Source organism: Micromys minutus (assembly GCF_963924665.1).
Source record: "Micromys minutus genome assembly, chromosome: 13".
NCBI classification, from domain to species: domain Eukaryota; kingdom Metazoa; phylum Chordata; class Mammalia; order Rodentia; family Muridae; genus Micromys; species Micromys minutus.
Genome location: NC_137982.1, coordinates 34,409,489 through 34,433,075, shown reverse-complemented (window position 1 = coordinate 34,433,075; position 23,587 = coordinate 34,409,489). Strand labels below are relative to the sequence as shown.

The 23,587-nt window shown below is 41.9% G+C and overlaps 1 protein-coding gene across 4 annotated transcripts in view; it reads left to right on the top strand.

Annotated features, from left to right (window-relative positions):
- Nucleotides 1-23,288, top strand: part of ITGB6 (integrin subunit beta 6) — a 120,840-nt gene extending 97,552 nt beyond the window's left edge. For 3 of the 4 annotated variants that reach the window (XM_080927150.1, XM_080927148.1, XM_080927149.1), the window contains 5 exons: nucleotides 1,067-1,289; nucleotides 4,133-4,227; nucleotides 9,724-9,843; nucleotides 15,982-16,148; nucleotides 21,011-23,288. In XM_080927150.1, the coding sequence (XP_080783276.1) occupies nucleotides 1,067-1,289; nucleotides 4,133-4,227; nucleotides 9,724-9,843; nucleotides 15,982-16,148; nucleotides 21,011-21,109 (704 nt within the window). In that variant the 3' untranslated portion in view covers nucleotides 21,110-23,288. Of the gene's footprint in view, nucleotides 1-1,066; nucleotides 1,290-4,132; nucleotides 4,228-9,500; nucleotides 9,555-9,723; nucleotides 9,844-15,981; nucleotides 16,149-21,010 lie in introns of those variants that run through there. The other variant, XM_080927151.1, reaches the window with a different exon arrangement.
- Nucleotides 23,289-23,587: the final 299 nt, after the last annotated feature.

Genomic DNA, 23,587 nt, shown 5'->3' with positions numbered 1-23,587 from the left:
TTCAGCAGTAGTTCTTTGGGGACGAGCTTCATCTTCTTGGGCAGCAGTTCAGTGCCATAGCAAACACCAAATACGGTTCAGCAGCTGCAGGCCAGTCCTCTCAGTGAGCAAACAGCAGGCAGCTGTAGTTCAATCCTGAAGAAACCACCAGGCTCTCCAACCATCCTGAGGCAAAGCCACAGAAGGGCAAGCTGCCACAGGAACCCCTTGAGCAGTTCTTAGGTGAGTTTCTCTCTATGTCGGAGTTATCACAAGTTGAGCTCAGCAACGCTATGTAAAGCGAACCAATACATTTGAGTCTTTAGTGAAGAATAACAAGGCGGAACAAACCAAACCAAAGCTCAATTTGTCTCCCATAGTCTGTGGGGTCACATTTATACTCCTTCATCATGGGTCCTTCCATGTGTCTTCTGTAGTCAAGCATCCTTTCACCTGTGTCTGTTTCAGGGAAACAGTCTTTCACATTTTTGCTTTAGCAAGAAACCCTTTCACCTGTGTGCCCCAGCGAACTGTCATTTGGCATAACTAATTTTCCAAAGAACTAGCAGTTTCCACTTCCCTTCAGCTTGGGTGATGTAAAGGGATGGGCATTAATCCAGATCTGTCCTCCATCTCCATCCTAAATGAATAAAATTCACCAAAGAGCTCCAGGGGGCTTGTCTGCATGGCCTCATTTTGACTGATTCTTCATTCCATTTGCTATAAGTGATTTTCAGCTAGGAGACAATTTAGTAAATACGCAGAACCAGCAAAATACACACACAAACACACACACACCACACAGACACACACACACACCACACATACATACCACACACACACATACACACCACACATACACACACACACACACACACCACCCCTGTTTATCTCTCTCTGTGTGTATGTCTGCCTCTCTGCCTCTCTCTTTGCCTCCTGCCCTTCCTGCCTTTCTTTCTTTGCCTCTGTCTGCCACATATCCAACCTCTGATAGTGTTTAAAGGCAATCAGAGAAGAGGAGATATTCCCCATCCTGGAAGTGGTTTGGGCTGTAAGGAGGATTGTATATGTTTTATGTGTTTTACAGACAATGGTGACTGTGACTGTGGTGAATGCGTGTGCCGGGACGGCTGGACAGGCGAGTACTGCAACTGTACAACCAGCAGGGACTCATGCATATCTGAAGACGGAGTGCTATGCAGTGGGCGTGGGGACTGTGTCTGTGGCAAATGTGTCTGCAGGAACCCCGGAGCCTCAGGACCCACCTGTGAACGCTGTCCTACCTGTGGAGACCCCTGTAACTCTAAACGGTAATGTCTCTGCTTTATTGTCTTAATGGCGAGCTTTCCGTGTGATCAAAGTTTGGATGACATCTAGTAAACTAAGACCTCTAATTGTGTCATCTGGGTTTGGTCTCTGGCAGACATCAAAACTCGTAGCCCAGGGGCCCCAGTCAACCTCAGCCTAGAATGTCAGCCTCTTCACTGTCTCTTTCTCTGGGTCTTGATTATCCAAAACCACAATGTCACATTTCTCTAGTGGCAACTGATGTCCCACACTGATAGCATCAGCTGGCCTCTCAGTCGAATGCCCTGGAGGTAGCCTGCTGACACTCACAGGCAGTCAGAAATTTTTCTGAGGACACAAACAACCTTCTCTTGTAGACCCGTCTAGGCTGACCTTGCAGGATTTGTTCCCATCCTCTTAGACCGAAGGAGGCAGAAGCAGGGAGACAATTTTAGCTTTCACTTCTCTCTCCCTGTATCACCATGCACCATGGCACTTTTGTGTGGTTATCATTATTCATATATATTTACGGTTTGTTTTTTTTTACACTACTAAGACAATATCAACAAAACTAAACACACCCATACATTGCTATTAAGACTGATTTCTGGTTATCAGTTTTACTCTACAGAGTTGGGACAAATTTTGTAGGACTGAAGTAAGTCTCCACATGACTGTTTTGGGGTTGCCTTGTCTCTGGTAAGCAGCCAATATGACTGAGCAGCCCCTCCTTTCCTTCTGATTCCTGGAATGCCGACCTTGGCAATTCTGTTGTAAACGAGGAAGGAAATCTTTTTCTTTCAATAGTTACCCACCAATCAGGTGTCAAGACTTTTCTGTCACTGTCCCTGGTAAACTGAGACACATGCCACAGTGTGGAGCTTGATACAAATGACTTAAATAAAATTAAATGTAAACTCTTCATTGATAGAGTGGTTGCCTGGGCATCCACGAGTCTCTGGGTTCAATCCCCAGCACCAAGAAAAAAGTAAAGTCTCTTCAAGGTGTTTCTTTCATTGATTTTCTGTTTTTATCTCCTTACTAACCATGAGTTGGTGCTTTATCTGGTTTGTCAGATGTGGTATTAACAATTAAAAGTTGTTGCAGTTTGGGACCTGCCATTATCTACTTGCTGCTGATGCTAGTTTTAGGTGTGTCTGTTCTTTTACTCAGACACATGTTCATTTATCTGACAAGTATTAAGCACTTGCTGTATGCCATGAATGGTGTTAAATTATATGCACATAGTAAAACAGTTATGGTATTTACCTTCATAGGTGCTAAGGGTCTAAGTAAAAGAGAATTTTATTCTTTGCATATGTATGTGTGCACACACGTTTGCATGTGTGTAGTACTCATTTACGGCTGGCACATGTGTGTGGGTGCTGTCGGCCAGGAGTAAGTTCAACATCAGGTGTCTTCCTTGACTACTTTCTCCTTTACTTTTTGAAGCAGGGTCTCCAATTCCAGATAATATGGCCAGCCAGTTTGCCACAGATCGCGTTTTGCCTCCTGAGTAATAGGATTATGGTGGTTCCATACTTGCCTGGTTTTTATGTGGGCTTTGGGGATCTGAACTCTGGTCCTTACACATGCAAGGCTATCCCATAATTACATTTTTTTTAAAAAAGTAATTAACAGAGGTTAGTGGGCTTCCAGCCACAGTGGGGATGTAGAGGGTGCTATGGAACTACAATGCAGGAGAGACCAGCATTGCTGGGGCAGTCACAGTTAGACACACAAAGACAGTTTGAAGAGTCTCTACAGTATGCTCCAGGCCCCTACCCAGCATGCCCAAATATATTTAAAACACAAAAGCGGCTTCAAACAAGATGTGTGCTCCCACTCCCACATGGTTGCTGATTTAAGCCCTGCCTAAAGAACAGCAGTTCTCGGCCTGTGGGTCAAGATCCTAACAGGATGGCATATCAGATATCCTGTGTATCGTATATATATGTGTGTACATATACATATACATATACTCATACATATACATATATACATACACATACACATATACATATATATGTGAAGCAGCAACAAGATGATTTTATGGTTGGGGGTCACCACAGCAAAGGAAGTACAGCTTCCACTGAGAAGCCACTGGCGTGAGGATCTCAAGGCCTTTGAAGACTGTCCATTCCCAAGGCACGCTGGGTCCCCACAACAAGAAACACTTGCAGAGTTGTCTTACTCCAAGCAGAATCAATTTGTAAGGTTATTTGTGGCACAAGATTAATTCAAGACCAACACTTTACATTGGTCAACAGATATCTTTAAAGTAATATAATTTCCTTGTATCCTTGGAAATATACTTTTCTATAAGCAGCAATCTTTTATTTAGAAGCCTAAATTAATGAAGGTCCAGGCTATACTCCTAAGCTCTAAGAACCTAGCGTCAAGGCTTATACTTATTCAAAAGAGTAGCAGAAAATTGAATTTTAGAATAATCGCATCTGGCATATATTAAGAGCACTCGCCATTTGTAGAATTCCTGCGGAGATATGGATCATTTGTGTTAAGCAATTCATAACTTTGTCTAGACTCTAATCATATTTATGAATATAAACACTCCCTTATATAGCTAAATCAAATACTGAAGTATATTTTTTTTAACCAATCAGAAGCAATCACTACAGAAAAACAATGATGATACAGATGGAGGCTGTTGTCAAGGCTGACTTGGGTGACGCTGATTACAGAGTAGAGATCAGAACAATTTAGCATCCTCCTAGATGCCACTCAACTTTCTTTATGAAAGTACCAAGAGGGCAATGTCACTAGTGAGACTGCTTAGGAGGCATGCCAGCTGCTTGTCTGTTCTCCAACAACATGAGCTGATGAACTCTTGTTGTCCTGTCCACAGAAGCTGCATCGAGTGCTACCTGTCTGCAGATGGCCAGGCCCAAGAAGAGTGCTCGGAAAAGTGCAAAGCCACCGGTGCCACCGTCAGTGAGGAAGGTGCTCCTTGTCTTAAATCACATAGTTCTTGAGAGGCAGAAACTGTGTGAGTCAGGGGACTCTCAGTCACCTGACTTCACTTGTACCAGGAGCAAGCTCCCAGTTTCCCTGCCTCCATTGGGAGGATAAATGCATTTTCTAAAGCTAAAGAAACCATGAACCGAGGAACAAGCAACTTAAAGTCATGGCTAGTCTATTGGTCTCCGGGGTGACAGGGGTGACTGCAGAGGTCTCGACAGGCTCTAGTTTCCAAACTAGTAAGAAGGAATTTGAAGAAATGGCTGTTAGCTCCCATTTCAGGACAGCCTGAAATTTCCTTTTATCACAGGATTGCCTTATTTTGAGATATGGTTAAGTCTGCAGTAACAGTTGGCCTGACTGTACTTTATAGATTCAGCAAGTCTTCTGCTCAATAGCTTTTACTTCCAGCCTCCCGGCTCTGGGCTTTAAGTCAACATCCCTCCATCCCAGCCTCCTGGCCATGGTATGTCACCATCTCTCCATATGTCACCATCCCTCCATCCCAGCCTCCTGGCCATGGTATGTCACCATCTCTCCATATGTCACCATCCCTCCATCCCAGCCTCCTGGCCATGGTATGTCACCATCCCTCCATATGTCACCATCCCTTCATCCCAGCCTCCTGGCCATAGTATGTCACCATCCCTCCATCCCAGCCTCCTGGCCATGGTGTGTCACCATCCCTCCATCCCTCTGGACTCATTCTCTAGATCTAAGAAATCCCTCTTCTAACCAATAATCCCATTGAGCTTCCGTTGTCATTTGTCACGTCTATTTAAAAGGAGACTTTTGTGGTAAAGTCGCATCCCAAATATTTAACACAACTATATTTTAGTTGAGCAGGAAAGGATAATATATATGGCCCATAGGACACATGTATTAAGTGGATGGAATTAGAGTATAGAAACTAATGCATTTCCAAAATAGAATATATAAAGACAGCCATATATTTTTAAGATACTTTTTTCAAAATTGCCATGACAATACAGCTGGACTCCTGGGTGTGACGGGACAGGAAGAGCGCTCATAAAAGCCCTCCTCTGTGCTTTCCTGGTGACCACAGATACATGTGCCAAATAGCAGCAGGTGGAATGAGATGCCGTGTGCTTTGTCTGACACCGAGGTGAGCTGCATTAAAGCACAGAGAAGCGGCATCTGTGGAGTGTCCACATCGGTAACTAGTACGAACCCTGGCGGTTCCTCCGGGCTCCTTGCACAGTAGCAGGGATATTTACCAGCTGTCTCTGGGAAATGAGCAGAAATTGCAGGAAATGCCTGCAGATGAGTAAACTCTGTTCTCCAGCAACATGGGGAATGCAGTGTGGTGGATGTGAAGGGACATGTCAGTCATAGAGGCGTGGATGGGGCAGTCGCCATGCCTAGGCTCATGGTTTTCAGAGCAGATTGTCAAAACCCTTGAGCTTGAGAGAAAGACTAGCTTCTGTGGCCTTTAGAATGTTTATATTCTTTTGTGTTTGACCAAAGTGTCTTTAAGTGAGAAGGATATGGACTACTGTTTCTAACTGGAAAAATGAAAATAACCAGTGGACCCTTAACTCTCTCTAAACACCAGTATGGCAAACCTGACTGAGAAGTGATCTGACTGTGAGTTTAAAAGGCACCTTTCTAACTGCCCCTAATGTCGCTGTCACACTACGAATGACATCTCATTTGGGCACCCACTCTCCTCTGCTAAGAGCATGGAGTGAAACAGACGTACTATAAAACTCACCCACCTTGCACGGCTGTTGGGTATGGGGTTGGAGGCTGAGGTAGACCCATCTGATTTCATTCACTTTGCTTTACTCAGAGTCCTGCTTCTTAATTTACCCCACTATTCCAGACACTCAGATCATAGTTACTCTGTGTTTGTTCCACCAAACACTGTCTCTGAGCAGTTCAATGAACTAAAGCATCCATGGCCACCTATACTCTGGGAACGGAAACTAAGGATCCCCAGGCTTTGAAGTCTTCAGAATTGCTATGTACGTTGAATTAGGCATGAGTGTGAGTCACCAGGAGAGGCACTAAAGTGAAAAAGAGATTCCCAAATTTATATCCCCATAGAGCCCACTCCTCATCTTCTTTGGGAAACTGTTTACTTCCAGGACTTTAAGCTGATCACAGAACTGAGGACGTAAAACTCAGGGTGATGAGCCGACAGAACATTTTTTCTAAATATTTAAGACATGTTTATTTTGGTATCTTCATTCCCTGGTATAATCATAAGTCTCCACTTAATAGCTCTGTGGACAGAATCTTCATTTAAGCAACTGAATGCCCTTTAGACTTACAGATCTACAATCTTGATTCTACCTCTAAATTGCCAGGAATCTGGAAGTTAAATAGATTGAGAGTCAATCAGTTTTATTTACATAAGTTGTTTGTACATATTTGAATCTTGTTCTAGTCATGGACTCGTTTCCAATATGAAAACCAAATTTAAGTAACTTGGCCAGTTTTCCTCAAGTTGTTCACATGTATTCTCTAGCTCCTTCTTGTCAACAGATTCACCTCCACTAAGTTAGAGGTAAAATCTATTAGTGCTAATTCAATGAAGTCGAATCTCGTAGACAGTATGAAAACAGGTCAAAAACTTTCCAGGATGCTACTATATGTAACTTTCTGTTTGCATTAATGCACTGGAACACAACACTTGGCATATAGGTACAAAGTTACTCCATTCTGTCCAGACCTACTAAATACCTTTCAGAAGTTTCATAATTTCATCCTGCAAATTCTTGAAACTGGGAGATTATCCTGTTCAAAATATAATGTCAAAAGCATCCAGAGTTTAAGAAAAACAATCTACATTTTCCCTGGGCCTTCCCAGACCCATATTTCCACCCCCTCCCCTCGCACTCCATGGCGCTAAGATGTCTTCCTTCACCAAGAATGATTTCTCTGGCTGCCTGAGATTGTATTTTCCCTGTATTATTCCGTGGCAGTAATTCAAGTCTCACAGAGGTGAGGGAAAAGGAAAAAAAAAAAAGGACCATTTTCTATGAACAACAAAAGAAAACCTTAGCCGCTAATTATGCAAATCTTTCGTTGCACACCTGATAATACTATTTCAACACCCAAACACTATAAAACAGGGAACATCTAGCCTGCAACGGGTCAGGAAAAGAAATGGCAAAGTAATTAAAGCACAAGGCGGGAGTTGTGGCTCAAAGGTCAGATCCATAGCTCCATTAAAACTTAAATAAACCTGGCCAAGGAAGTAAGCCTCCCTATGCTTTGCATGGCTCTCCAGGAGAAAAGGGAGCGGCAGGATTAGTATTACTGAAATGAGGATGGTAAGCCATCCACAGACTTTCAGCCTGAGAGCTTGATGTCCCATTAAGTGAGCTCAGGAGAGCAGGCAAAGCTCTAACTGCTGTGGCCCACACTGAAGAAAGAGATGCAAAATGCAAAAGCACAGGCCCCAAGATCCCATGAGCCTTAGTTCCTGGAGTGGAAGCCGGGCAGTGGGGAAGAAGATCCTATAAAATGGACCAAACTGCGGCGTCAATAAGGTGCCTGCCATTTACCATCAAACACCGGGAATAACCCCGGCTGTGCTCGTCCGGTTGCCAAGAGCTTCCCAGATCTTCTCATCCAGGGCATCCACTTAGAATGCTTATTAAATCATCACTTAATGCCCAAGCCCAGTGCATATCACAGACTCACCCATTAAAACACCTCAGATAGGTTCCCAGAGCTGGTATTTGCGACTCTCCCAGGTGAGTCAGGCTGCATGCATATGGAAATGACCAAACGGGGTAATTTGCATTACGGTCTCCAATATTCATGTATACATAAATAGATGCTTCTAATGATTCAAAACTCGTTAGTTCATGTAAATCTATTGTACAAAATCTCATTTAGAATGCTGAATTTATTATTTACTGGTTCCTATTGTCATGAATGATATAAGGCATATTAGTCACGAGTCCTATTGGGTTTTTCTTTTTAAAATTAAATACAAAGACAACAAACAATGGTAACTTAATATTTCCATAATTTATGACTAGCGTTTCTGTGATTTAAATAGCCCTAGATGAGCTGTTTATTTTTGTAAGAACACACACATCACACATACACACACACATCACACACACACACATGCACAGCACACACACATCACATACATCACACATATACACACATCAAACACATATCACACACACATATCACACACACATCACAAACACATACATACACACACAGCACTTGCACACACATACACACACATTGTACACATCACACAGACACACACCACACACACACATCACACACACAATCAAACACAACATATCACACACACATCACACACATAGACTCATTACACACATCACACACATATATCACACATACACATCACACTTACACATATCACACATACACACATCACACACACAACACACAGATCACACATCACACACACACACACACATACACACACACACACACACACACACACATGATTGAATTTTATCTTATTAACATCTTTAGATCTTTACCATCTTAAATTCATGGGAAATATCAGTCTAGTAACAGTCGGTCCAAGAATACCTGGAACAATTTGATTTCCATAATCTGTCTTTACATACTAACAGGGGCTCATATAACATAGGAGTTTAGATCAACTGTTATTTTAATTACAGGTCAAAAATTCCAACTTAGAATGAGAATTATGAAATTAACTTGGTTTCCTTTAATTCTGAGAATGCTAGCTAATTTTGGCGAGGCTCAACTGGGACACCAGAATTTTTGATGTGTGACCTAGGAGTTGTAAGTTATTGTTACCAATGATCATTACGAAAGTCATTTTCTAATTCTTGAATAAGCTTCATAAGGGAAAATGTTCAGTTTGAGGGAAAGTTCACCTTCGTGTTAAGAAGGGGTAGGCTGAATGTCTGACGGCTCTTATCCTGGATTCCTTTTAATCTGGTTTCCCTTTATTCTGCGGGTCTCTGAGCTCCTTTACACCTCTGCCTCAGTTTCCTGATATTAATTTCTCCTCCCCAAGCAACAATGCAAAGCCTGAAGTCCTGCCTGGCTGCACTATCGTGAGAAGCCCATATACTAACATCAGTATCCATCTCACTGAGCAGCGTGGAATCTAGCCATTCTCTCAGATGCTCTGAGCTCAGGGGAAACTGCAGCCCCTATTACAAAATCAAGGACATTTTATTTCTGAGGCAGCTGTGGACACCTGCCCTGAGCTACTTTCACTCTATTGAAATCTGCCTCCATCATATTGATAGGTAATTTTGATGGTCAGTCCTGATTGACCACATCTGGAGTCTTTCTTCTGGGATGTAAGTAAAAACCAAAAGCTCTCGCTTGGTGGGAAAACCCTTTCAATTCCCATTCAACAGTATTGCAAATTCTAATTTGCATATTAAACTCAACACCACTTTGCTTTGAAAAAAAAAAGATCTCTTTTGAAATCTCATCTAACCTAATGAATGACTCTTTCATCTGCAGATTTTTCAAAGGATACTTCTGTCTCCTGCTCTCTACAAGGAGAAAATGAATGTCTTATTACATTCCTAATAACTACGGATAATGAAGGGAAAACCATCATTCACAACATCAGTGAAAAAGGTGGGTAGCTCGTGTTCCATTGCCAATGTCAAGCGATACCACCTGGTCGAACGTATCCAGAAAGTCACCTGAGGTAGCTTGCCAAGAAAGACATTACAAAGTTTGGGATGAAGTGCTTCTCCTAAGGTTAAAAGCTCCCATTAAAGCTGTTGCTGTGTTCCCATGTCTCTTATTAAGACAAGGTAACATGATGACTTTAATTTGGACCAGGCATCACCTCCCTGGAAGCTACCTACTGGCATTGATAACCATAAAAGGATATGCTCAACAGGTGTCTTTTCAGAAAAACTAGCAAGAAGGACTGAGATGGTTTGTACATAGTTGGCTCAGGGAATGGCACTATTAGAAGGTATGACCCTGTTGGAGTGGGTTTGTCACTGTGGGTGTGGGCTTTAAGACCCTCTCCTACCTGCCTAGAAGCCAGTATTCTGCTAGCGGCCTTCAGATGAAGATGTAGAACACCAGCTCCTGCACCATGCTTGCCTAGACGCTGCTATGCTCTTACCTTGATGATAATGGACTGAACCTCTGAACCTGTAAGCCAGCCCCAATTAGATAGTGTCATAAAACTTGCCTTGGTCATGGTGTCTGTTCACAGCAGTAAAACCCTGACTAAGACAAGGACTGCAAGGGATTTTAAAGCTAAGTTTAAGTGGTAGTTCAAATACTATTTTGTTGTTCAACCACACCCTGAGATTGTAGAATATACTTGTCTTTCCGAACCTCTTGTCTTTTTTCATCTATAAAATGGGAACAATAATGATACACTCTTTTAAGAGGTGACTCAAAGAATAAGTGAAATAACATGAAACATGTGTGCCAAAAATGTTCCCACAGCAATGGCCATCAATGATGATGCTGGATCAGGAAAGACACAAGACAATAAATAAGGGTGTGACCACGGAGATGACAAAGTGCCAGGCCAGCCAGCAAACACCTATAACCCTAGTATCCAGGAGAATGAAGCAGGAGGATTGCTTTGGCTGCCTCGGCTCAGTGGTACCAGACCAGGCCAGGCAGGCGCCCATTGCTTCTGTGCTACAGTGGATTTCTCAACTGTGTAAACGCAAGGAATCAGTTTCAAATATAGGAACATTTCAATTCTATCCCATCTCCAGCCGAGGGGAAAGATGAGCTTATATTACATAGGAAGAGACACAGTAGAGAACATAGCATTAAGAAGCTTTCAAATGATGCGATTCTTCTGCAGCTTATCTGAGATGCTCCAATCCTAAGTCAGCAGGTCTGCGGGCACTGAGTCTACATTCTGACAATCCAACTTATAATATGCTCCCAGCTCTCCTTAGAGCCACTGTACTAACAGCCCAGTTGAGTTCTTAGACACTCACGGGGGCCTTGAATTTTCTGTCTTTAGCAATGACCTATCCCTCCCTAAAATTTCTCCGAGAAATGACAGCCGCATCTTCAGGCTTCATCAGACTTGGGTTTGGAGTTTGAGGTCTGGCCCAGACAACAGTCACACACACAGGGTATAAAAAGAAGGGGTTTGGTGTTAGTACTTGTTTTTCAGTGGGTTGGTAAATGTTAAACTCTGGTTTTGAACCAAAGCTATGAACTTGGCATCACCCTGGAGGTTGAAAGCCCAAATAATACCAAATTATCTGCAAAGTCAGCATAAAACTCATGTTCCAATTGAGAAAGTGATGAGAGAAACATCACATTACTGCCCTGAGGGCAAGAGAGATGGAGGTCAGGCATAACCCTGAAATGTAGGGGTGACTGTAAACATCACTTTGCTGCCTGTGAGGGGGCAGGGAGCTCCTGTCAACAGGCACTTAGAAACTCCATTTTCTGAGCTATGTGAACACAGAAGGCGTCTTGCAGCCATCAGTTAAGAAAACAGGGTGAGCCATGCTCTGTGAGACCAGATTACTTCATAAGACAAAAATACCCCTGCCTCCTTATTATCATCTTTGTAAAGTCAGCTTCTTCTACATTGTGTTTGTAATTGTTGTAGTGACTTTAGTCTGATTTTCTGAAATCAAAGCCACCCCTATAAAATATTGATTCTATTGGAAAAACCCATTCCAGACAACAAAGCCAGTTTCTGAAGAAGGCCTTGCTTTAGTGTGCAGGCTTTTGTGCTTGACTGGGTTTGATATTGTTTTTTTACTTTCTAGTCTCCTCCCATCCCCTCCCTCCACATCCATGGAACATGCCTTCAGCTAAGAAATGCTGTATTGTTAATGAACTATTGTCTGTTCTTTTCTTCTTGGACACAGTGTGACATACCGAGTGCCATGCTTCGAATCCCTCTCAGACGCCTGACATCTGTGGATAGAGTATAGTGTCTTTTTTATCCCTGTTCTTTTGTAGTAAGGGAAAGGAAGGGGAAAGTTATCTCCCTGAGATTTCACGTTATGATCTTCCTACAGGCCTAAGGATACCTCAAATCTCCATTCCTGAATAGGCCTGGTGCTTCTAGAAGCTCCAAGGCTGTAGCCTATCCTCCAGGAGACGGTAGTTTCCTTCCTCTTGCAGCTCTGAGACCTGTGGCTCTGAAGGTAGATGCTGAGAGAAGCAAGGAGTCCAAATGAAAAGCCAGGAAAAGGAGAGAGAGGTTAATGATCGACAGTGTCCTCCAAGCACACTGAAAAAGAGCTAGCTGGTCCAGCGAGCTCACTGCTGCTGAGGATGCAGGCACGGCCGGGCATCACTTATCCTCCTTCTAGCTGGATGAATGTCAGAGCCTATAAGAAATGTCAGACCTAAAATAGACAGCCAAGCCTTCTTTGCAGAAAAAAAAAAAAAAAGCTAATCATTTAACTTGGTACAAGTTGGTTGAGCTATGCAATTCATGCCCTTGCCTTCTGGAAGACAGAAAAGGAGTTTGGGGAAGATATGCATTTGTTGTCATGGTCCCTTTGAGTATGGGAGCCCTTATCAGTCCCCATGTCTAGTCACACATCAATTGTCATGTTTTCTATGTGCTGACGTCATGCAGTGCCTTCAACAACTACATAGAGTGGCTACTGGTATTACCTTTGTTCTACTGGTGAGAGAATCGAGGTATGGAAGCAAACACACTGCTAGGTCTCTCAGTGACTGAACATAGAGCTGCTTGCTTGAGGAACTCTAACAGCCTGGCTTGGAGCCCAAGCTCTTAACCACTGTACTACACTGCCTCCCACTGGCTACACAGCTGTAATATATATCTGAATCTAAAAGATGTCAGCATTGTTCAATGGGGACTGTTAGATGAACCCTATATAAGATGTAACATTTTCCAGACACTGCATTTAAAAGTCAAAAGAGATGGGCAAAGTTCAGTTGCTTCACCACAGTTTCCAAAATATTTTCATTTCAACATGAAATCAACACAAAAATCAAGATGTTCTACATTTGTCATGCTTAGACTGTGAAATAATTCTTTAATATTTGTAGTGTATCCTCATTTAGATGTCACATTTCCAGTGCCCAATAACCACATGTGGTATAGATACCAGTTTAGACAGAGCTAAGCATTAGGTATTCTAAACCTCAGCATTAGGTGCAGCAGTGACCCAACCTGACCAGTGACATTACAAATAGGAGTAGAGCTAACCTCTCCTTCCACCTAGGTCACTATCTTCAGTCTAAGCACCAAAGAAAGATGGGGAGCCTGAGAAAGTAAGGGTCTGTGCTCTGATAACTACCTTGGAAGTTGAGCTAAATCTTTTCTAAAGGAATTCACAGTATCCAATGAACCTAAGGTTTAAAGATTCTCTCTCCTAAGCTGCACCTTTTCCTTGCTAATTTGCTTCTTGAATACCCTCCTGATTCACCCTCCAGGTATGGGTCCTGGCAAGCTACATTCTGCTGTGACTAGAAAAATTCTCTGCCCTTGCCTAGATATTTCTTGGCCAACGATCTAGCTGAATCAGTGTGTGTGTGTGTGTGTGTGTGTGTGTGTGTGTGTGTGTGTGTGTGTGTGTGTGTGTGTTTGGAGATACATCCATGCTTCATTTCCTTGCTACAACACAGCCTTTAGCTCTGGACACTCTAGTAAGTAGGCCATTAACAATTCTTATTTCTTCATAATATCCTTATATGGTTTTCTACCCAGAAAAAGTGTGTGAGATGAGGCATCAAGCTGTTAAGGGGTCATTAGTCCCCTTAGATTCAGGTCTGAAAAGCCACACAATTCAGCCTAACTTTCCCTTATTAAATTCCTAAGAGTAACATTATAGAGGGTAGGCTAAACCTGATTCTTTTCTTCCCAGGTTCTGCCAGGTTTTTGCCTCACCTCTGGTGGAGGATGCAGATATTTAATGATCATTTGATGTGGAATTTCTTCCTAGGGAAGCAAAAGAAGGACTTAATTATAATGCTCCATTAAGAAAGTCATCATCTTGCAGACACTCTTGCAAGGGTGATCAGTTGTCTTGCTGTCAACGGAGAAGGCACTATCTAACTGCCAAATTACATTAATACCATCAATAGAGCCAAAATAGCCTATCATGGAATCTTCAAGTTGAGCATATCTAATTCCCTACACTTCCCTGATCATAAGAATGAACTTAGATACTGTTAATAATGTATAACTGTAGTATTACCCAAGACTTACTGAAGCAGAATGTCCTGGGCCAGGGGAAGGTCTAGGAGACTGTGGTTTTGATAAGTAAGACCACTTCAGCATGTTTCTGTCATCAGGGAAACTGAGGGATCGCTCTCTTGTATCTCATAGTTGAGGTCAAGGGACTCAATGGAGTCCACACAACTCTACAGATGAGAAATGAACCAAACACAGCATCTGGGAAATTAGAGCATTGAACGAAACACAAAGCTATGATTGTCTTCTGTCTCTAAGGGGGGAGGGGCAAGGAGCCTGCAGACAAGAGCAATCTGTTCAATTCTGGGGATAGAATCTGAGCCTTTGAACACGCTAGGCAAGCAGTCTACACTCCCAGTCTCTGGTTTGGATTAGGGTCTCAAGGTGGAGCAAAAATTGGCTTTCAACTTGCTTTGTAGCCTAGGCTGACTCCTGCATCTGCCTGCTGAATACTGGGAATGCAGGCACGTACCAAAGTAGTTGTGATATACTCAGAGGAGATTATCTAAAAAATTAAAATGTAATATTTTTATGGTCCTTTAAATATTTCATGTACATTAACTGCCATTTTGTTTTATTAAAGTTTTAAAGTCAATCACTTAATCTATAGCCAGTTCTTCGTGTCTGCAGGAAATTCAGGTCCAGATCCTCCTGGGCCAAAGATAGTGAAACCTGTCAATACTGAAGGCCCTTATGTGCCTATAATTTACACATGTCTTCCTGTATACCTGAAATCATGTTTAGGTTAGTTACAAAATGTGATATGAGGGTTGAAATGTAGCTCAGTTGGTAGAGTGCTTGCCTGGCACATATGAAGACCTTAGTTCAATCCCATGCACTGTATTAAACCAGGGACAGTAGAAAACACCTGTAATCTCAGTGTTGGGGAGGTGAAGGCAGGAGGGTCAGCTATTCAGGGTTATCCTTGGCTGTAGAGTTTGAGGCCAGCCTGTGATGCAAGAGACATTGTTTTAGGAAAGAAGGAAGGAAGGAAAGAAGGAAGGGAGGAAGGAAGGAAGGAAGGAAGGAAGGAAAGAAGGAAGGAAGGGGAAAGTGGGGGGGGGGAGGTGGAAAGGGAGAGGAAGAGAGGATAGAAACCAAATATAATATAACTGCTGTCTCAATATTTACTATACTTACCATTTAAACAAGGGGAAAGACTGGGCATGTTTAATAAAGAAGAAATATTTATATTTCCTATCATAGCTTGTTGAATCTCTGCATACAAAACCAAGGATGTACAGGGCTGGTTACAAATTCATTTTTTAATTAGTTTGAATCATTTCTTTTACTGAGAATACAAACTTATCATTAAACAAGTAACTCGGTTTTAGGGGAGAAACAATTCCACAAGACAAGAAGGTACCAGTATTTTCCTTCTGTAGAAAATATGTGAATAGAAAAATCCAGTGAGAAAGGTCTTTCCAGTCCAAGAGACAGGCATGCAGCTTACTGGGAGAAGAGCTGTCCAGTGTTCTCTGTGCTGAGGCTTCAACCTCAGCATCGCGGTGAGGGATAGAGAGGCCTTCTTATAATGAAATATTCATTGTGGCAGCTTCTAAAGATCACTTCATCTGCTCCCACAGACTGTCCCAGACCTCCAAACATTCCCATGATCATGTTGGGGGTGTCACTGGCTATCCTGCTCATCGGTGTTGTACTGCTGTGTATTTGGAAGCTGCTGGTATCATTTCATGACCGGAAAGAAGTTGCTAAATTTGAAGCAGAACGATCAAAGGCCAAGTGGCAAACGGTACGTGAACTCTGGAGACCTGACAAAAATGATCAGGGACTCAGCCATGCTCTGTAGAGTTCAGATGTCACTTCTGTGACCACTCTCAGTGTAAACCCATCAGCTTTAGTTTCTATCTTTCTCAGAGAGCAGAAGAAGCCATTGTCTGGACCTGGGTTGTTCTCGTGATGTAGGATAAGCTTGTAACAGCTTAAGAGGCTCATGAAACTCCTGCTATAGTGACTTGTGGCTGTTGTAGAGGCAACTTTATGAAGTGAAGCATAGGTAGAGTATCTAAACATTTCTGTAAATTGACTGTGTTCTCTCTAATGGGATAATGTTCATGGATAGCATGTTCATGCCAATTTCCATGGAAATACTCATTACTGATGTGCAGATGCAAAGCTGACAGGCCTTTTCAAATACCAGGCAGTATTTTCTGAATAACATAAAATTTAAGTAGCTACAAGAAATAAACCTCTAAATATATGTATTCAATAGGTATAATTTAAATGTCGTCTCAGTAGGCAAACAGAAAACAGGACTACAATTTTCAGTGTTTCTTTTCCACAGGAGAGATAATTACATTTCTAGAGACCCCTGGAAACAATTTCATGGTTTTAATTTCATCTCTCAATCTCTAATGGTGTGTCTAGCTATCTAATAGTAATTATCTTACACCGCTGATTCCAAAAACAGTGAGCTCACTGGAGAACACGCAGGCAAACACACTGTGCCTTTGGGTTCATCTGCCTAAATAAATTGATGTTAACACTATTTTCCCTAAGCCTGTAGCAAAATCCTCAGATCTGAAAGCAAATGGAATTTTCCATTTTTGATAATGAATGTTTATATTTGGGGGAATGATTTCAGACTAATCACAATGTACATACAGCACAGAATAAAGGCCAATAAAGATTTGAATCAACCTTATCTTTTGAGTAAAAATGAAATGGCTATAATAAGCAAATGTGATCTGTGGACCTTGTTTGAGTCGTGACTTGAAGAGTCCAACTGTTAGATTATATTTTAAGACAACTGGGAAAGGGTTGATACACAGCAGATACTAGAATGACAGCAAGGGTGTATATTTAATTTGATTAGGTATCACATAGGCATGATCATTTACAGAGTACATATCTGTATATTTTAGTGAGCCAAACAATTATGTAGGAGTAAAGATAAGTGAAGGTAGATTTGGGGTTTGAACTAATTCAGTGAAAAGTTTGGGAGCTTCCTAGTCTTTTGGTTCAGGTAGAGTTGAACACCGATTGTTAATTTGTTCTAAGAACAGCCTTTGGTTGAAGCTTCTGGTAATAATAAGCAGGTAGTCTGATTCTGCAAGCAAACATGTGGCTGTTTTGTGATGCGAGTCTACTAGCCAGCATGTTTCAATGTTCTCAGAAGCAGGCGTGAGTGCTAGCAAATGATTAATATCTTTAGAATAACATTTTAATTAACAGTTAATTTCCTCCAAAATGTGAATCATTCTCCCTCAGGAAGTTACCCATGACTGAAATTCAAATGCCAAATTTTAGCTGTTTCTTTATCTAAAATGGGACAAAACCACGCATTAAACAGACAACAGCATAAATGGAAAATTTTATTCCCTCGCTCAATTGAGTTTCTTTGAATAACAAATGTCTGATGTTCCAGAGTAGATGACAACTAGGTAACAATTATTCATTTGCATGCAAAAGAGGTTCAATTCAGAACTTCAGTTCAAATCTCACAAACATGTCCTCCTGGGGCAAATGTATGCTTGGTGTTTACATTTAAAGGACTTCAGTTTAACTCATTTAAAAATCTAAAACCTATTTCTTCTCAAGGAATGAACTCAACTGATCTTGAAAACCCAGTGAGATCACCTGACGAATGGGGCCCCTGGGATGCTTAAGGGGACAGAGTTAAAAACATATCCTTGCCCTGACCTCCTGAAATATTTTGTCAGGCCTATAAAGAAAGGTTACCTTATATTAAGTTTAAAAAAAAAAAAAACTCTCAGCATTTTTTTTCTGATAACACAAATGGAAGATATTTAAATTCATCTTTGATTAGACATTCTTTTTCCTGGATGACAAGTCATTAACTTGAGGCAAAAAAAAAAAAAAAAAAAAAAAAAAAAAAGAGAGAGAGAGAGAAGAAGAAGGTTTAGCCTGACATTTATAGGAGTCATGGATTGATTCTGTTCTATGCTAAACAAATCGTGCCTGCAGTTGTCTGTTAGGCGATCATTAAAAAAGCTGTGGGTCATGATGCAGCTTTCTTCTTACTATTTTTGTTCAAGCCTGAAAAATGTGCCATGGCTTTGCAGAATCCAGCCTTAAGCCATGGCCTTGATGTTTTGGGGAAATTCACCTGGTCACCTTATGTACTGGCCTTGTCTGAACGTGGACCCTTGGGCCCTAAGACTGAGTCTCAACTGGACAGCCCACAAAGGGAGGCCAATCATGAAAAACAAAAAACAAAACAACTCTGTTGCTGCCGATCACTCTGAGGTAGCAACTCCAGTGTGGAGCCAGGCAGCCAGTCCCACCCTGTCCTCTAGACCATTAGTTACCAAGCCTGGCACCCACACATCTCATTTCCTGGGCCCCACGTGCCCTCACCGCACGAGGAAAACAGATCTGGAACTGAAGACTCCACTGCCTCTCAGCCATTGCTTTCACACACTGTCTTCCACAGCCCGGTAAAAACATGACTCAATAATCAGTAACTTATCAAACCTTTATATGTTAAGTATAAACATTTATATGTTAAATTCTCAATTCACAATAAATCCGCTGCCAATTAATAAAGATATAAACCGCCCACCTAGACAAGATGAAGCCAACCTAGTTCACCTTGATCTAAACCATCCTCCTTGAATCCCTGCTTTCTCGTTCTTTTTCACCTTATCAAAACTCTGTCTCTGCCCCACTCTCTACTGTCTAATCATGTATCCCCTTGACATCAACCTACACTTCTCTAGTTGATATCTCTTTCTACTCGGGTGGACTCAGTCCATTGACCCTGAATTAGTCCAGACTGGAGTAAACGAAGACGTTTAGAAATAAGTGAGACCTGCACAAAAGTAGATAGTCGACTATCTACAAATCAGTGTTGTATTGCCCTGTCTCTTGAAACTTGAGCCATGGCTCAGTGGGTAAAGTATGCAAGCAAGAAAACCCGAGTTCATATTTCTACCAACTATGTAAAAGCCAGACCCAGCAACTCAAATCTGCAACTCCTATGTTGGAGGGCTCAGAAACTGGCAGATCCAAGGCTCACTAACCAACCATTCTAGTCAAAATGGTGAGCTCTATAGCACCAAGAGACTATGTTTCAAAGGAGTGGAGGTGGGGAAAGCAATAGAAGATATATATGGCATTGACTTCTTGCCTCCACACCCACCTATAACACACACACACACACACACACACACACACACACAATACACACATATACACACACATACACTCACATACAATTCTACTGCATATGGGAAGTAGGTGCATTTTCATATGATTGACCATTATGGGGTAGGGCCTATGAACAAGAACTAGTCCTACAAAGACCTAAGCTGGCCTCAATCACAGCCTATTTGTTTTTTTCTATTCCATAACCCCTCTTCTCCCTTCAGCCCAGGCTTCAGTCATCATCCCGCCTGCACCCCATGTTTTTCAGTCTTGTCTCTTTAACTGGTGACTTTATCAACAATGTCTAGTCCTTAAACTTCATAGAACTTCTGGATTTTATTGGATATGAGACTCCACACCCACCAGAGACCATATGTCTGAATTCACCTTTAGATGCTCCTAATGCTCAGGGCAGCTGGGCTAACTAACTGTCCAGACTTGCCTTAGGAGTACAGACAACACAGCAACCTGGCCTTCACCCACCAGGGAGCTCTAGCCAAGGAACTACTTTTTCTTGCTCTCAGTGCAGAGACAGCATCAGTCTCTCTGAAGTCACATGACCAAGGGCTCTTGGTCAGAGGTTGGATCACAACACAATACAGAAGTAGTTATAGGGACGACTCTCACTGAGAGGAAGTGTTACCACAAATCCAAGGGCGAGGGTAGGTGAGGCCAGGAAATATTTTTGTTTTCCTCGGTTCTTCGGATAGCAAATACAATTTTAAGTTGTAGATAAAACACCTTTTTCTGGGTAGTTGTAAAACTACTTTTACCCTTCACCCTAAAGTCCTAAGGTAAACCAGACACAATTCCACCAAAGTTCACCCTGGAGAACCACTAAGTTGACTGAGCTTTTTCACAGAGTACAGAAGTGAGATGACCACAAGAGTGCGGGAACTCCTTCCATAAAGGGCCCTGGAGACTACTAGAAAGACAGTCTAGCCAAATTAGTAAGGGTGCCCCCCTCCAGTGTAGGATGCATGTGTGGGTGGTCCTCCCACGGACCTACAGACAGCCCTGGAGAGCTAGCCAGCCAGTCTAGCGAAGTTGGTGAGCTCCACCCTGCCCCCTATCCCCTCCCCCCTCCATCCCTGTTAACTGAAAGACTCTTTCAGAACAGAAGGTGGAGGGCCAGAGAGTGTGGCTCTGAGGTTAACAGACACTGTGGTCAATCCTGCTGAACTTGGTTTGATTCTTAGGACCTCACAGTGGAAGGTCAACAGTAGCACATGAGCGTCCCTTTGCTATACAAGTTAGTGTAATAAAATTTAAAATAATAATTGTAGAGATGTGCATACATATGTATGTACCACCCAATAAAGAAATAATTGAGATAAAAATGAATAAAATTTAAACTTTCTCAAAATAAATTCAAATAATTCCCAAGATTGAACTTGACTCTCCAGTGTGAATTATAACACAAATGTTTAAAAACATGAAAATAGTATACTAACAAAATGCATCTCCTTTTCCCCTGTTCTTTAGGGAACCAATCCGCTGTACAGAGGTTCCACCAGCACTTTTAAGAACGTGACCTACAAGCACAGAGAGAAGCACAAGGCAGGCCTTTCCTCAGATGGGTAGACAGACCTCCTTCTGGCCAGAGGAAGTCAACTGCGCTTACGTTAAAGGTTAATACACTGTATGATAGTCTTTCTTTGTTGCTTCAAAAGGAAGTTGACTTGAGATATTAACAGGTCATTCAGAGCTCAGTCATTCAGGGCACAAAAGTGAGACATTATTTGCAGGTTGGAAATAATCAAGAAAGGAATATTCCAAGCAAAGAGGTGGATTCAAGATTGCTTGAAGAATATGAACCCTGAATGCATTAATGCCTCAAAAAAAAATCATCAAAATGATCCATGGGAATTTGATTTGCATTTGAAAAATGTTCAGAATTAGAATCTCATTTGCTTCCTGAATCTATCTACCTAAATCTAGCTACCTAATGTCTTTGTCTCTTAAAAGAAAAGTCCTTATGCCCTCATAGGAGCCACTTACCCCAAACTTTCAGAAAATCTCCTGTTTCTTCCATTGTTTGGTTTTGGGTTTTGTTTTCTTTGTTGTTTTTTTGGTTTCTTTGGGGGGGGGGTGTTTGTTTTGTTTTGTTTTTTGTTTTTGTTTGTTTGTTTGTTTGTTTTGAGAAAGGGTGTCTCTACGGCTGTTCTGAAACTGACCAGGGTGCCTGGCCTTGAACTCAAATAGTCTGTTTGTTTCCGCCTCCTGAGTGCTGGGATTAAAGGCATGCCATGTCGTGCTCAGTGATCTTAACTTTCCTATATAAGAAATGAGAGTCTGGTTTCCCATCGTCTGAAAGAATCCAGTTCTCCCCGTGATCTCCTGTGTGAGAGATTGAAAATTAATTGTTAACCATTGTCATGGGTTTGTACACTGAAGTCATGGACACAAGTATCTTGTCTCAAAGATGATAGAGGGGTAATTTATGAATTAGATTGCTAGAAACACTGAAGATATGGGTCCTGCATGCTCAATTGCCCTCTGGTCCCCAAGCTTCCCTCCCATTATTCTATACTATTGTACACAGCTACAGTCTTCAAGAAGCCACAACTGTCCCACAAAAGTGTCCACTTTAAAATAAAAGTCACTTTAAGTAATTCGTTTAGCAACTAGAGTTTCAGGAATAGAAAAGAAACCTGGGCTAACAGAATGAAAGGCCACACGGCTTTACATCAAGTGTCTCAAGACTTTGGAAGTCCCTCATGGAGTCTGCCCTTTCTATAGGACATCCCTATGCTATAGGCACCACCCAGCATGTGCATCTCAGCTTCAGGGGGTAGGCATACCATCCACTTGCTTTAAAAAGTAAGACCACTAACAAAATCCACACAGGCAATGAACCAACCTAGCAGGTTGGAGGGATAGTCTCTGGACGGTCCACTTCCTATGGTGACTGCTGCATTACAAAGCACTTTGATCTCACTGGATCTCCACAGAAAAGCCTAAAGGATGGGCAGAAGAGCTGGGTACAGACTAACTTCTAACTCTAAGCCCTTTGTCCTCTCTCCTGCACGAGACTCTTTTGTCAGTAAAATGATAGAAGGATTGTATTAGTTATGGTATAACTACCTTAGTTTAAAAGTGTACCGACACAAAACAAATAGCACTTGGGTCCCTGGAACGTGGGCCGGTTGCTGTATTTTTGTGCAGTGTGTCTTACCTTAACTGGATATTAAGGTGAAGCCACTCCCTAGGTGAATGGTTCCATGTTATCGGGGGCTTCGATGGCTGTCCCGTGAACTGTCACCTTGATGTCAAACCTCCTTCACTCCCGCCAGATAGGTCTGGGTACATTTTCACATCATCTAGATTCTTTCTTTTCTGGTTTTTAAGAACTCAGGTAAATTAGCCAGTTAGGGAATACTTGGCTAAATTTAAAAGAAAAATCTGAATAAATCTCTTTTGGATCTCTGAATGGTCCAAGACCTTGGAGTCTGGAGCAACCAGCAGATGCGCTCCCAGTGATGTGGCAGTACTACCACCGCTCCATGGGGCTGTTTGTGCTGTTTTTGTGTTATTGCTGAAATGAGATTTTAGAAAATAGAAGTTTCTCTCATGTGTGTATCAGGAAGAATTTGTTCTTTCTCTAATTACCGTTTTGGCCCAAGGCAGGACCTTGTAAAGGCCAAAACATTAACAGTAGTGCTTCTGTTCACTGAAGAATTATGTTACATGAACATGAAATGGTTGTTTTTTAAGTGGTTTTATTGTATTTTGCATTGACATAAATAAACGTAATTTAAACGATAAACCTTGGTTGGATGATAATGTCTTTTATTTACTTGGTGCAAACCCTTTTCTGACATTTCTGAATCTTCCTGTAAATTGACTTGCCTTGGCGATTTCAGTCAAGGGCCAAGGAGAAGAACAGAACATTATCCCAAATCTGTAAAACCAAGTTCTTTCCGATTGGTATTACGAGCTTAAATCTTTCGCCTGAATACTGCCCTTAAAGAACTGTGTCTCAACCCCTAGAGTGTAAAATTACAGATAGGATCTTTAAAGAGGCACATAAGTTTAAATTGGGTGACTGTGCAAGGCCCT